Here is a 14,978-nt window from a genome sequence, read left to right on the forward strand (position 1 = left end):
CCACTAAATGGCCATATGGGAGGGTGCCACCTGTTGTAGAGGCCTTAAATAGGGTTGATGATGCTGATTTAAATTAATTTCAGGCTCAAAAACCGTTAAATGTCCATTTTGTCAGGTTGCGTAGAAAAAACGCAGTACGGATGTCATACGGATTACATACGCAACATTACATGCGCAAAATACGCGACCACACCTTGCCAATGGATTACATACGGATCACTATTTCTGGATTTTTACTGCGTATTACGACCGTAATATACGAACCGTATTTCCCTACGCTGAGTGTGACGCTGGCCTGAGAGACCTCTGGACCCTCAACACTGGACCTCACCAGAAACATTGTACGGTCAGGATGCCTTGACACACTGGAATTCACCTCTGCAGTCACTTGATCCTCAGGTTTATGGCAAATGCAGCCCAATGGAGATGACAATAACGTAGGCTTCGAAGGCGCCACAAATCTCCAGAGCGCCGGCCTGTGTAATACGTTGTGTACGTATGCATTACTGGGGGTAACTCCAGCTGGAAAGTCCCTGGGCTGAGAACGGCCAACACCCGATATGGCTCAATCACCCTAGAACTCCAGGTCCCAGAAGCATACTTCCACCTGATGGTTTTGGTGTACACCCACACATACTCATTCACACACAGGTCCAGACATGAACGTTTATTTCCACGCATGTGTTTGCCACAGGATGGTGAACTCTTTGAGAAACCAAGAGCAGATGCATCCCCCTGTGTTCCCAAAATCTTACCCTCACTACATGCAGCGGGAACCACCACCCTCCCTTGACCCCTCCTCCTAAGAGGGCTCTGAGACTCGGGGTTTACTTGTGGTGAGGGTTGAGTCTTGCCCCTACTCCCTGGCAGCACCTTGGCTGCCCCCACCAGAGAAAAAGGGGTAGATTTCAGAAAGACAGCAGAGACAGTAGCTCCTGGGCAGCAGTCCTTACACAACTGGTTCCAGCTGACTACTTCCCTGGACCGCCAATTTATGACCGGATTGTGATTCTTCGACCAATGGAGGCCTAAGACGATGGGCGTTGGCATACCCTCCAAGATGTAGCGAGACAGGAACTCCCCATACGCAGGTTTATATTACCTATGACTTGGGTCACCCTCCCCTGGCTGAGTGGAACAGAGTCAATTGCCTGAACCCTAAGAGATCTCATGGCGAACCGCAGGCAACCGTGTTTGCGAAGAGACTCCTCCCACCTGCATGGGTTCATCCATCTGCACCAGTGTGCCCTCCTCCCTAGAAAGAACAACAGGTGGCAGATTTGGTGTATGTCTCTCCCTGAGGCATCTATCCACCAGGATTGCAAGGGACATGGTGACTTCCAATGACCCAGGAGTAGCTTGCTGCACCAGAGTATTCTGTATCCTATGTGACAGACCCTGACAAAAATGGCTCCTAAGAGCAGGGTCATTCCACTGTTTGTCAGTGGCCCATCTCCTAAACTCTGAGCAGTATTCTTCAGCCGGCCAGACCCCCTCTTTGATTTTAAGGAGTCTAGACTCAGCCAGGGAGACAGCCTAGGAATGGGGATCATCCTTGAGAAGGGAGGCTATAATCCCCACACTCTGTTCCTTACTCCCTGAAGAATGAAGGCGGAGCCTGAAATATAGCTTACAGGCCTCCTGAAAAAACAAAATTTATCTCTTCCTCCAGAGAACCTGTCAGGGAGAGATACCTTGGGTTGAGCTTGCACATGAGACGAGAACCAGAACCCCGACAACTGCTGAAGCTGCTGCACCAACTTACACCACAGCTCCTTAACCTCATCAGTGAGGGTCTGGATCAGCTGGGCAAAAGCCTGGGCTTGAGTCATAGGTTCACCAGAAAAAATATGGGTTGGTGTTGTCACGATGTGACACGACCCAATGGGGGGGGGCAGTCAGCGGACGGCACAACACACACACAACGGGATGTAAATCAGGAGAGGAAGGCCCTACTGATGGGGGATGGTCACCACCCTGCACTCCCCTAATGCCCTAAGTGGGTCCTTCCCCCCACCGCCATCAGGAACCTCATCCCTCGCTGTCACCTAGCACTGCCCTGGCTAGCACACTGGCTGGCAAGGGGCGGTAGCCTCACCACTGCAGATAGTATCACACAGGGGACTGAGACAAACACGAAAGGGATGAGGAGAAAACGCCACACTTAGCTTCCAGACTCCGCTGCCAAGCTCCACACCGCAGATGACACAGAATCTTGACTCCAAACTCCAGAAACAGCAGACACCAGAGAGCTGCCACTGCAAGGCTGGTCTCCAAAGAGAAACTCTATCACCAACAGTCAGCTGATGCATCAGGTGACCATTTAAAGGATGGTGTGAGTGGTCACCACCCACATCAGCTAACCTAACAACTGTGCAGTTACAACAGATTGCCAGTGGTGGAAACTGATATTAACCCCTGTTGGTCCTGAAAGGAAAAAAGCTTCTATTAAAACATAGTGGAACCAGAGCTGCCATGAATCAAAAAATGGATCGTGACAAAAACATTTCGGATTTTAAAATCATTTTTCAAGCTGGTGTTATAAAGTATTCTAATTTACTGAGATAATGACTTTGGGGTTTTCATTGGCTGTAAGACATAATCATCAAGATTAAAGGGAACCTGTCATCCCCAAAATGGCTGGTGAGGTAAGCTCACCGGCATCAGGGGCTTATCTACAGCATTCTGTAATGCTGTAGATAAGCCCCCGATGTTACCTGAAAGAGGAGAAAAAGACGTTAGATTATACTCACCCAGGGGCGGTCCCGGTGCGGTCAGGTCGGATGGGTGTCTCCGGTCCGCTCCGGCACCTCCCATCTTCATTCCATGACGTCCTCTTCGGGTCTTTACGCCGCGGCTCCGGCGCAGGTGTACTTTGTCTGCCCTGTTGAGGGCAGAGCAAAGTACTGCAGTGTGCAGGCGCCGGAAAGGTCAGAGAGGCCCGGCGCCTGCGTACTGCAGTACTTTGCTCTGCCCTGAACAGGGCAGACAAAGTACGCCTGCGCCTGAGCCGCGGCGTAAAGACCCGAAGAGGACGTCATGGAATGAAGATGGGAGGCGCCGGAGCGGACCGGAGACACCCATTTGACCAGACCGCACCGGGACCGCCCCTGGGTGAGTATAATCTAACGTCTTTTTCTCCTCTTTCAGGTAACATCGGGGGCTTATCTACAGCATTACAGAATGCTGTAGATAAGCCCCTGATGCCGGTGAGCTTACCTCACCAGCCATTTTGGGGGTGACAGGTTCCCTTTAACAGAAATAAACACTTGAAATAGATCACTCTGTAATGACTCTAATATATGAGTTTCACTTTTTGGATTGAACTGGAATAAATTAATTTTTTGATGATATTCTAATTTAGTACTTAATTTAGAAGTACTTGTATATTGGAAATATACTATTCTAACAAAGGAGGTTGGTTATAGTCAGGGAATACAGTGTGAGAGGCTGAGGATCTGGAAGTGTATCATCATGCCCGAATGCATTTCCAGTATACTAAACTTCAAAATGCGATTTTGCACTAAAACAGCAGTGCTTTGGGCTAAGAAAGGGGTTGACTCTTCTCTTATAAAGGCCCAAACCATCGTATCTATGTTGTAGGGGAGGAGGATACAAGTTTCTGACAAGTTTCCTTTAAGGTGGAATTTAGTAGCAACACATTACCTGGTGATCGACCTACATTAATTTCCTGATCCCTTATCTAGTGATCATCTCCCGTGATGACCTTTGGCTCTGTTCCTTATGAGCCTCATACTAGTTCAATGATAGTACCATGACTGTTCTGGGGACCTAAAGAGGAAATCCACCTGCAGAAAATGACATCCTTCTTTGAAGGGGTCATAGGATGAAACCAGAGGACCCCTTAGACTCTGCATGTCCAGCCTGCATTAAATTACTTAAAGCTTAGGTACAGTGGGTACGAAAAGTATTCACAGCCCTTTAAGTTTTTCACTCTTTGTTTCATTGTAGCCATTTGGTAAATTCAAAAAAGTTCATTTTTTTCACATTAATGTAAACTCTGCACCCCATCTTGACTGAAAAAAAAGAGAAATATAGACATGTCTGCAATTTTAATAAAAAAGAAAAACTGAAATATCACATAATAAAAATAATAATAATAGTTTTATTTATATAGCGCCAACATATTCCGCAGCGCTTTACAAATTATCAAGGGGATTTGTACAGACAATAGACATTACAGCATAACAAAAAACAGTTAAAAATAGATACCAAGAGGAATGAGGGCCCTGCTCGCAGTCTTACAAACTATGAGGAAGAAGGGGAGACATGAGAGGTGGATGGTAACAATTGCTTTCGTTGTTCGGACTAGCCATAGTGTAAGGCTCGGGTGTTCATGTAAAGCTGCATGAACCAGTTAACAGCTGAAGTATGTAACAGTACAGACACAGAGGGCTATTAACTGCATAAAGTATATGAGAACATGGTGCGAGGAACCGGATTATGGTTTAAGTTTTTTGAATGGGCCACACAGGGATAGTTAGGTTAATGCATTGAGGTGGTAGGCCAGTTTGAACAAATGCGTTTTTAGGGCACGCTTAAAACTGTGGGGATTGGGGATTAAACGTATTAACCTGGGTAGTGCATTCCACAGAATTGGCGAAGCACGTGAAAAGTCTTGGAGACGTGAGTGGGAGGTTCTGATTATTGAGGATGCTAACCTCAAGTCATTAGCAGAACGGAGAGCACGGGTAGGGTGGTAGACTGAGACAGGGAGGAGATGTAGGGTGGTGCTGAGCCATGGAGTGTTTTGTGGATGAGGGTAATAGTTTTGTACTGGATTCTGGAGTGGATGGGTAACGAGAGTAATGACTGGCACAGGGTAGAGGCATTGGTGTAACGGTTGGCAAGGAATATAATCCTGGCAGCAGCATTCAGGACAGATTGGAGCGTGGAGAGTTTGGTAAGAGGGAGACCAATTAACAAAGAGTTACAATAGTCCAGACGAGAATGAATGAGTGAAACAGTGAGAGTTTTTGCAGAGTTGAAAGTATGAAAAGGGCGAATTCTAGAAATGTTTTTGAGATGCAGATAAGAAGAGCAAGCAAGTGATCTGTTGTGGGGGGTGAATGAAAGCTCGGAATCAAGTATGACCCCAAGGCTGGGGGCATGTTGCTTGGGAGTAATGGTGGAACCACACACGGAGATGGCAATGTCAGGCACAGGTACATTAGTAAAGCGAGAGAACGTGAGGAGTTCAGTTTTTGACAGGTTCAGTTTCAGATAGAGGGAGGACATGATGTTAGAGACAGCAATAAGACAATCACTGGTGTTTTCTAAAAAGGCAGGCGTGATCAGGGCCGGCCCGAACATATAGGCGAACTAGGCGGCCGCCTAGGGCGCCGACCCTAAGGGGGCGACAGAGAAAAAATAGAAAAAATTATAAAAAATCTTTTCAAAAGGCAAAAGGTGTATGGAGCGGAACTGAATGTGTATCAGGTATATGGAGCGGAGCCGTGTGTGTATGTGGTGTACGGAGCGGAGCCGTGTGTATGAGGTGTACGGAGCGGAGTCGTATGTGTATGAGGTGTATGGAGCGGAGCTAAATGTGTACGAGGTGTACGGAGCGGAGCCACGTGTGTACGAGGTGTATGGAGCGGAGCGCGTGTGTACGGAGTGCAGCCGCGTGTGTAGGAGTAGCTATGTGTGGCCATTATACGGTACGAAGTATCATGTGCGGCCATTATACAGTATGGAGCATCATATGTGGCCATTATACAGTATGGAGCATCATGTGCGGCCAATATACAGTATGGAGCATCATGTGTGGCCATTATACAGTATGGAGCATCATGTGTGGCCATTATACAGTATGGAGCACTGTGTGGCCATACTTTTTGTTTATAACTATTCTTTATGAAACAGTGTGATCAGCAGTGCTAAATGGGTGTGGTTGGGACGTGGATATGGGTGTGGCTAGTTTTGAATGGGTGTGGTCAGAGGCGTGGCCTAAAATTTGCCGCCGCAAACTTTGTCCCTCTTTCCCATCTTCAAAAGTTGGGAGGTATGTTAAAAGTAGTAGGGGCGCAACAAAATAGTTTCACCTAGGGCGCCGTAATCTCTCGGGCCGGCCCTGGGCGTGATATCAGGAGACGAAGTGTATAATTGGGTGTCATAAGCATAGAGATGGTACTGGAAACAAAATCTTCTGATTGTTTGTCCAATAGGGGTGGTATACAAAGAGAAGAGGAGGGGGCCTAGGACTGATTCTTGAGGAACCCCAACAGTAAGGGGAAGGTGAGAGGAGGAGGAACCAGCAAAAGATACAGTGAAGGAACGGTCAGAGAGATAGGAGGAGAACCAGGAGAGAATGGTGTCCTTGAGGCTGATGAAGCAGAGCATAGTGAGGAGGAGCTGATGATCCACAGTATCAAATGCTGCAGAGAGATCCAAGAGAATTAGCATGGAGTAGTGACCATTAGATTTAGCTGTTAGTAGATGATTAGAGACTTTAGTGAGAGCAGTTTCAGTAGAGTGTAAAGAGCAGAAACCAGATTGAAGAGGGTCGAGAAGTGAGTTATCTGAGAGATAGCGGATGAGACGGGAGTGGACCAGGCGTTCGAGGAGTTTAGAGATGAAGGGAAGATTAGTGACCGGTCTATAATTAGCGGCACAGTTTTTGATCCAGGAATGTTTTTTTAAAGTAATGGATGTATGATGGCATGCTTAAATGAGGAGAGAAAAATACTGGAAGAGAGAGAGCAGATGAATATTTTTGTTAGGTGAGAGGTGACAGCAGGGGAAAGGGACTGGAGAAGATGTGACGGAATGGGGTCACTGGTGCACGTGGTCGGGCAAGAAGATGCAAGGAGCCTGATTACTTCTTCTGTAACTGGTTCAAGGTCAGAGAGTGAGCTAGATGCAGTGGGAGAGGGAGGACAGTGCATGGTATGAAGGGATTGGGAGATAATTTCCTGTCGGACGTGGTCAATTTTTTCTTTGAAATAATTGGACAGATTTTCAGCGCAGAGATCTGTGGTTGGGGCCTGCACTCTTGGGTAGAGTAGGGAATGGAAAGTGTCAAAGAGACGTTTAGGGTTATTGGGCAGTGAGGTGATCAGGGTGCTAAAATAGGTTTGTTTGGAGAGGTGAAGGGCAGAGTTGTATGTTTTAAGCATGAACTTATAATGGATGAAATCTTCGGGTAGATTAGATTTTCTCCACAGACGTTCGGCACACCTGGAGCACCGCTGCAGAAAACGTGTTTGCAGCGTGTGCCACGGTTGTCGACGTCTGTGCAGAGTTGTTCTATGTGAAGGAGGTGCAATTTCATCGAGGGCACATTGCAGTGTTTCATTATAGTGCTTCAGTGTAGAATCAGGACATAAGATCGAGGAGATAGGGGGCCAATGAGGACTGCAAGTTCTTCTTAAGTTTCTGAGTGTTAATGGCCTGTATGTTTCTATACGTGTGGAAAGTGGGGGTGACCTGAGCGGGATGGCAGTTCTTGATAGAGAATGAAAGAAGGTTGTGGTCAGAGAGTGGGAGAGGGGAGTTTGTGAAATCGTCAACTGAGCAAATCCAGGAGAAGACCAAGTCGAGGGATGGTCATAAGTATTCAGACTCTTTGCTCAGACACTCATATTTAAGTCACATGCTGTCCATCTCCTTGTGATCCTCCTTTATGTGGTTCTACTCCTTCATTGGAGACCAGCTGTGTTTAATTAAACTGATAGGACTTGATTTGGAAAGGCACACATCTGTCTATATAAGACCTCACAGCTCACAGTGCATGTCAGACCAAACGAGAATCATAAGGTCAAAGGCACTGGTCAAGGAGCTGAGAGACAGAATTGTGGCAAGGCACAGAGTTGGCCAAGGTTACAACAGAATTTCTGCAGTACTCAAGGTTCCTAAGAGCACAGTGGCCTCCATAATCCTTAAATGGAAGAAGTTTTGGACCACCAGAGGTGTTCCTAAACCAGGCACTGCTTATCATCTGCCCAATACAATTTCAACAGTGAAACATGATGGTGGCAGCATCATGCTATGGGTTTTTTTTCAGCTGCAGGGACAGGACAACTGGTTGTCATTGAAGGGAACACAAATGCGGTCAAGTACAGAGATATCCTGGATGAAAACATCTTCCAGAGTGCTCTGGACCTCGGACCTGGCTGAAGGTTCACCTTCCAACGAGACAATGATCCTAAGCACACAGCTAAAATAACAAAGGAGTGGCTTCAGCACAACTCTGTGACCATTCTTGACTGACCTAACCAGAGCCCTGACCTAAAAACAATTCAGCATCTCTGGATGCTGACGGAACTGGAGAGGATCTGCAAGGAAGAATGGTAGAGGATCCCCAAATCCAGGTGTGAAAAACTTGTTGCATCATTCTCAAGAAGACTCATGGCTGTACTAGCTCAAAAGGGTGCTTCTACTCAATACTGAGCAAAGGGTCTGAATACTTATGACCATGTGATATTTCAGTTTTTCTTTTTTAATACATTTGCAAAAATTACTACATTTCTGTTTTTTTCAGTCAAGATGGGGTGCAGAGTGTACATTAATGAGAAAAAAAATGAATTTTTTTTGAATTTACCAAATTGCTGTAATGAAACAAAGAGTGAAAAATTTAAAGGGGTCTGAATACTTTCCGTACCCACTGTAATTCGCATTATCGCAATTACATGTAACTCCAATGTTCTTCTAGGTTGTGGAGGTGTCATTGCACCCATTTCCTCCAACCCTTGACTGTATCAAGCTATGGATGATACCTACAGTGTGTACATTTGAAGTTCGGAAAAAAACAGTTTATATCTACAAATAACTTATTTGATGTCTGGTATGGCACATTAGTTAAGATTTGTAATGATAAGAAATCCAGAAGTCAGGCAGAAATGTACTTTTCTATGATGTATGTGTGCAACTGTGAAACCAAACACATTTTACTTCATATCTACAGCATTACAAGGCTCTGAGCCTACAGACACCAGCATCATATATGCATCCCAGGGGTATGGGGGGACAGAATCTGAAGACTGGTGCTTGTCCTGTTTAGAACCCTGGTGGAGCTGACTTAGAGATCTCACTGCGCATTGCCCCTCCTCACCTGTGATAAAGGGTCTCTGAGTAATGCCAGACCTGCATAAACTTGCTTTTAACTAACATCAATTCTTCAGTTAAGTGGCATCTTAATGCACTTTAAATTATGGTCCAGCCTCTCCTGTACAAGATAAGCACAAGCAGAGTGATAGATGCGCATTCACGTTCCTCTCAATCTAGACTACAAATATCATGTCAACAGTTCCTCCCACACCATGTTTGCAGCACGCTACAAGTGTTTCCTATTCATTATTTACACTTTTTTTTCCACAACCAATTTTTTATATTTAATCAGTTAGGAACCTTCAGGTCAATCTGTTTGCTGCGAGATTAGGTTTCTGAAAAGTAAATGTTACAGATGGTAGGAAAGAATGAGAGGTGAATTTAAGTGTAGCAAAGGTGGCGTAAGGGATCCTGAAAGGGAATGTGTCAGCATGTTTCTGCCACCTGATCTGAGAGGAGCATAATGTAAGGTCAGAGATGGATAGATGAGGACAGAACATCAGATAAAGACCCCCCAAAGGCCACCCCGGAGCACGAGAATCTCATTAACCGAAAACTGCAAATACAGATTAAACAATGACCACAAGACGGATTTCCTCAACACAAGTATCATTTTAATCATTATAACAGTGCCAACCTAACAGTGTCTGTAGTTTACTGTGCACAATCCCGCTGACAGGTTCATTTTAAGGTATCATTAAAACATTTTTTTTTTTTTCATTTTACCTCGGGAGTGGTGTCACTAATCTAATTTCCCTGCTCCTAAAATTATAATTATCTGCCACCATCTTTACCTTTGATCAGCACCGCTCTGATCGTCCTCAGCAGGTTATGACCTGACACATAGCCTAGTGTTTTCTGGGCAATCCAGAAGTCACTTCTCAATGAAAATCTATGAAAGCCGGAGCCAGGCTTGTGAACGTTACCTATGACTTCCTGTCTGTCAGAAATTTTGGTCATGAGATGATGGATCGGAGCAGTACCAAGAAGAGCTGAAGACAGCAGCTGGTAAGTATAAGGCTAAAAACAGGGAATATGGATTAGTGATACCACTCCAGCACTTCAATAAAAGAAACTGCTGGAGTAATGCTTTAAATGCATGTTTTTTGGATAAAAATTATTTTTGTACTTGTATTTCATTAAAAAATGATGCACTGTCTCAGTGAGTTCATTCTGATGAGCAAATGGGAGAATTTTAACCTCTTATCTGTCTTAAATCAGCTGGGAAGAGCTAAAAATATCACCACTGACCACATGTGCAGCGAAACAAAGGGTCTGTAAGTGCTAAACCAAATTGAAAAAATGATTTTTGCTGCCTCAAATACAAGCATTTCAGTAAAAAAAATTCCCAGAGGTGGACAATCCCTTTAAACTTCAAAAACAAAGGGTTGAGGGTACACGCTAAAAACTCTAGTCTTTGTCACTGAAATAGCTGGTCCTGCTCCTGGTGAAAGAGACATGTTTATTTTAATACACAATCTGTATTTCCTAATGGAAAACTAAAAATATAATGAATTAAACCTATATCTGCAATATTGGAGTAATTATAGTAGTATAGCTGGGACGGTCCCATAAGTGAATAAGTAAGAGGAATAATATGTTTGTAGTTATAGCAAATATTTTTGTATTTGAAACTTAAAGCCTAGACTCCATCATGTACATTTTATAAATGAAAGGGTCACGAGGTCTTTTCATGTGTTCTCCTTTGGGAATGACCATCTTCAAACTTTCAGTTTAGTCTGACAGCATCAAGCTAGGTAAAATGAAATGCCCCCTACTGGGGTCAAAGGTTTCAGACCATATCACAAACTTGTCTCCTTATTTGACAGTAGATATTGAGCATTGGACTCCAAGGAGATGCCAAGGTCATCAGAAGACACTTGCTTATTCGAGCTGACACCTACCTAGTACAATTCTATTTTGTTCTACAAAACATTATATCTATATATTTGTGCTAAAGTGTAAACTTTAACAAAGTTTCCTTGGTGGAGAATACAATCTTGTCATAACGTCTTACGACAAATCACTTTGCAAGTTCCCTACAAATATAGAACATGCTGAATAGGATAAATAGAGACGGATTACAAAGAATAGAAGATAATTTTAAAAAAAATAGCACAATACACATTTGGTGAAAACACACAAATACATTCTGTGGTCTTTTATTAATTCGTACTAGTTTCATAATTGTACCCAACTGTGCACTTTTTATGAGGTCCACCAAAGCAACATTACACTAATGTAGAAAGAGCACATTAGAAGTATTAATACACAGTTGAAACTAGAAGTTTACATACACTATATAAAAATGCATATGCATGTTTTTCTCAATATCTGACATGAAATGGGAATAAACCTTACTGATTTAGGTCAATTAGGATTACCATAATAGAGAGAGGGAGAGGGAGAGTTTTAAGGCATTTTTATCACTTACTGCAGTCAAAAGTTTACATACACTAAGGTTTCTATGCCTTTTAATAATTCTGGACTGCCCACATCATGACGTCATGTGTTTGGAAACAACTGATTATGAACTAATTAGAGACACACCTGTGGATGTATTTTAATGCACATCTGAAATACACTGCTTCTTTGTGCAGCATCAAGGGAAAGTCAAGAAATCAGCCAAGAAATCAGGAAGACAATTGTGGACTTGCACAAGTCTGGCTCATTTTTGGGTACAATTTCAAGATATCTGAAGGTGCCTCATTAAACTGTACAAACAATTATACACAAGTACAAACAAGATGGAAATGTCCAGCCATTATACCACTCAGGAAGGAGATGGGTTCTGTGTCCCAGAGATGAACGTGCTTTGGTACGACGTGCATATCAACCCAGGGACAAAATCAAAAGACCTTGTGAAGATGATGGCAGAAGCTGGTAAGATGGTGTCAATATCCACAGTGAAACGTGTACTGTATCAACATGGGTTGAAAGGTCACTCTGCCAAGAAGAAGCCATTACTTCAAAAGAAACATAAAGTCAGATTAATGTTTGCAAATGCACAGAGGAACAAAGACCTTAATTTTTGGAGGCATGTCCTGTGGTTTGATGAAACAAAAATTGAACTTTTTGGGCATAATGATCATCGTTACATTTGAGGAAAAAGGAAGAAGCTAAGAAGCCTAAGAACACCATCCCAACTGTGAAACACGAGGGTGACAGCATCATGTTGTAGGGTTGTTTTGCTGCAAGAGGTGCACTTCACAAAATAGATGGCATCATGAGAAAAGAAGATTACGTGGCAATACTGAAGCAATATCTCAAGACATCAGCCAGGAAGTTAAAACTTGGGTGGAAATGGTTCTTCCAAATGGACAATGATTCAAAGTATACTGCCAAAATGGTATGTGAGGCAGTGACAGATGTTACATGTGAGGGTCGCTGTGTGTTCCCCCCAGGATGCACACGGAGGTGTATTGAGGCCATGGGAGTGAGGGCATTGCAGTGCAGTCACAGGCGTAGCCGTGATTGCAATACAGAATAAAAGTGACAAGCTATATGTCCAGGGCAGAGTTAAGCAAATCTGCTTGGCTTTTATTTTTGAAACGGACTATAGGCTGGTAGTGGGGCAGTCCATTTCCTTCCTGGCCGGGTTTTCAATGTGGCCCATGGCCACAGATTCCAGTTAAAAACCCTGCAGTAAAGGGTTTGGGTGTGTCAGGGTCACTGTCAGTGTCAGTCTGGTGTTTGCAGGAGTGCAGAGCAGAAGGCTCTGCAGAGCTTGACCTGTTTAAGGCAACAAAGGCAAGCAGAGCCAAACAGCCAAAAGAGCTGAGAGGCCTGGCACCCACAGCGTACACAGCGGTGCAGTTGCTCACAGAGGTGGACTGGCATGTTTATTGGCTGCAATTTGGAGGATATGGTTAACGGCTGCGATCCGGAGGATATTGTGTACTGTGTAGTGCTGTGAATTGAACATTAAAGAGACGTTTTGTTTTGAACTTTGCTGGGTCACTGCCTCATCACTGCATAGGGTGTTACCGCTGCACTACAGGTAACAAAGTCAATGTTTTGGAGTGGCCATCACAATGCCCTGATCTCAATTCAATTTAAAATTTATGGGCAAAGTTGAAAGGGCAGGTGCGAGCAAGGCAACCTACAAACCTGGATCAGTTACACCAGTTTTGTCAGGAGGAATGGGCCCAAATTCCAACCAACAATTGTGAGAAGCTTGTGGACGAATATCCCAAACGTTTGACCAAAGTCATTCAGTTTAAGGGCAATGGTACCAAATATTAATGAAATGTATGTAAACCTTTGACTTTGCAGTAAGTAATAAAAATGCCTTAAAAACATTCTCTTTCATTATTCGGGCATTTGTCAAATATTAATAATTATGGTAATCCTAATTGGCCTAAAACGGTAATGGTTTATTCTGCTTTCATGTCAGATATTGAGAAAAACATGCATATGTGTCTTTTTATATAGTGTATGTAAACTTCTGGTTTCAGCTGTATTTGCATAATTCTGACTGGCTGTCTGACAAAGGCCTCATCCAGACATGTAAATGTTTGGTTATTATTATTATTATTTATTATTATAGCACCATTTATTCCATGGCGCTATACATGTGAAGAGGGGTATACATAATAGAAACAAGTACAATAATCTTAAACAATACAAGTCTCGACTAATACAGTAGGAGAGATGACCCTGCCCGCAAGGGCTTACAATCTACTCATGGTTTTCACAGATACAACATTTATCTATTATGATCTGTGAGACCTTTCATGTGTATTTTTGCGGATTGAATATGCACCCAAAAAAAAAAATGGAAACATGTCTGATTTTGATCTGATTAACAGATCTAAATTACACACACAAGTCTGTGTAGTCTAAAAAAAATGAGCAATGTCATCTAAGTGCTGTTTGTTTATTGGTTAGGTGAAGCTTTGACTTTTTTATTTTCAGCATAAAAGAAACATTTATGCCACACTGATGGTAAAAAAAACAGACACACGTATCAAAAATGAATGGAAATTGAATTAAAAAAAACTAATCAAAATAAATATACGGTATTTCCCTAAGGTTGTATACACTCATCCATGTTTTTTAAAGGACAGCGGACAGATGGCATCTGCATGCTCTCTGTTATATCATTTATTGGCATGTGTCAGTTTGGACTTTGGTATGTTTTAGCTTTTTTTTCCCAAAAAAAGGAGGCGGAACAAATGTTATTATTGAAACTTGTTCTTACCGAAAGAAAAACCCAAGATAGAACACGTATGCGAAACTCACACATGAGAATTGGTTAGATTGTAGGAAGGGCCAAAATTCTATAGATATCCAAACCAATTATGAGTCTTAGAAAAAACTTGTGTGGGAGCAGATTAATTTGCTCATCGCTGCTTGATCCTATTGTTTTCCACAAGTAAATTAAAAGATGTGAAGGACAAATCAGACAGACACACTTACGTAAGAGACAGTTTGAGGGAGATCTGCTGACGAGGTTGTAGCACTGCACTGTACCATTAGTGGACTGAACGGAAATTATGTAATGGCCATGTTCTCCATAGAGCTGCGTCCATCTGTCAGGTTTAAAAAGAAAAAAGTTAATCAGTAATGAAAGTAATTAACGCCAACATAGTGATTTCCCCAAGTTCATTGGTGTGTTGTGGGCTGTAATGAGACAAAGCCATGCATGTCTATAATGAGCTACAAATCCTCTGAGCAATCAATGATTGTGAAGCTGCCAGATCACCCACTTAGGATCAAACTAACGTAATGCTGCAACTTACTAGTATACAAGGAGTGACAAGGAGTGAGAAAAGGAAGGCACCTCAATGAAAGGAAGTCTCCTGGTGAAACAGACACACTGTCTGTACTGTGCCTATTGTAGTGTCTGAGGGGCTCTGTATGACTCAAGGATCATCTCTTGTAGATTTGGTCTTTTCAGATTTTCG

General features: G+C 43.2%; 1 protein-coding gene across 1 annotated transcript in view; it reads right to left on the minus strand.

Annotated features, from left to right (window-relative positions):
* Positions 1-14,978, minus strand: part of LOC143770110 (heparan-alpha-glucosaminide N-acetyltransferase-like) — a 1,433,242-nt gene that overhangs the window by 1,397,208 nt on the left and 21,056 nt on the right. Inside the window, exon 4 of the mRNA XM_077259379.1 lies at positions 14,491-14,603. Within this exon, the coding sequence (XP_077115494.1) occupies positions 14,491-14,603 (113 nt within the window). The remainder of the gene's footprint in view (positions 1-14,490; positions 14,604-14,978) is intronic.

This window comes from Ranitomeya variabilis, chromosome 4 (genome assembly GCF_051348905.1).
Source record: "Ranitomeya variabilis isolate aRanVar5 chromosome 4, aRanVar5.hap1, whole genome shotgun sequence".
Lineage (NCBI taxonomy): Eukaryota > Metazoa > Chordata > Amphibia > Anura > Dendrobatidae > Ranitomeya > Ranitomeya variabilis.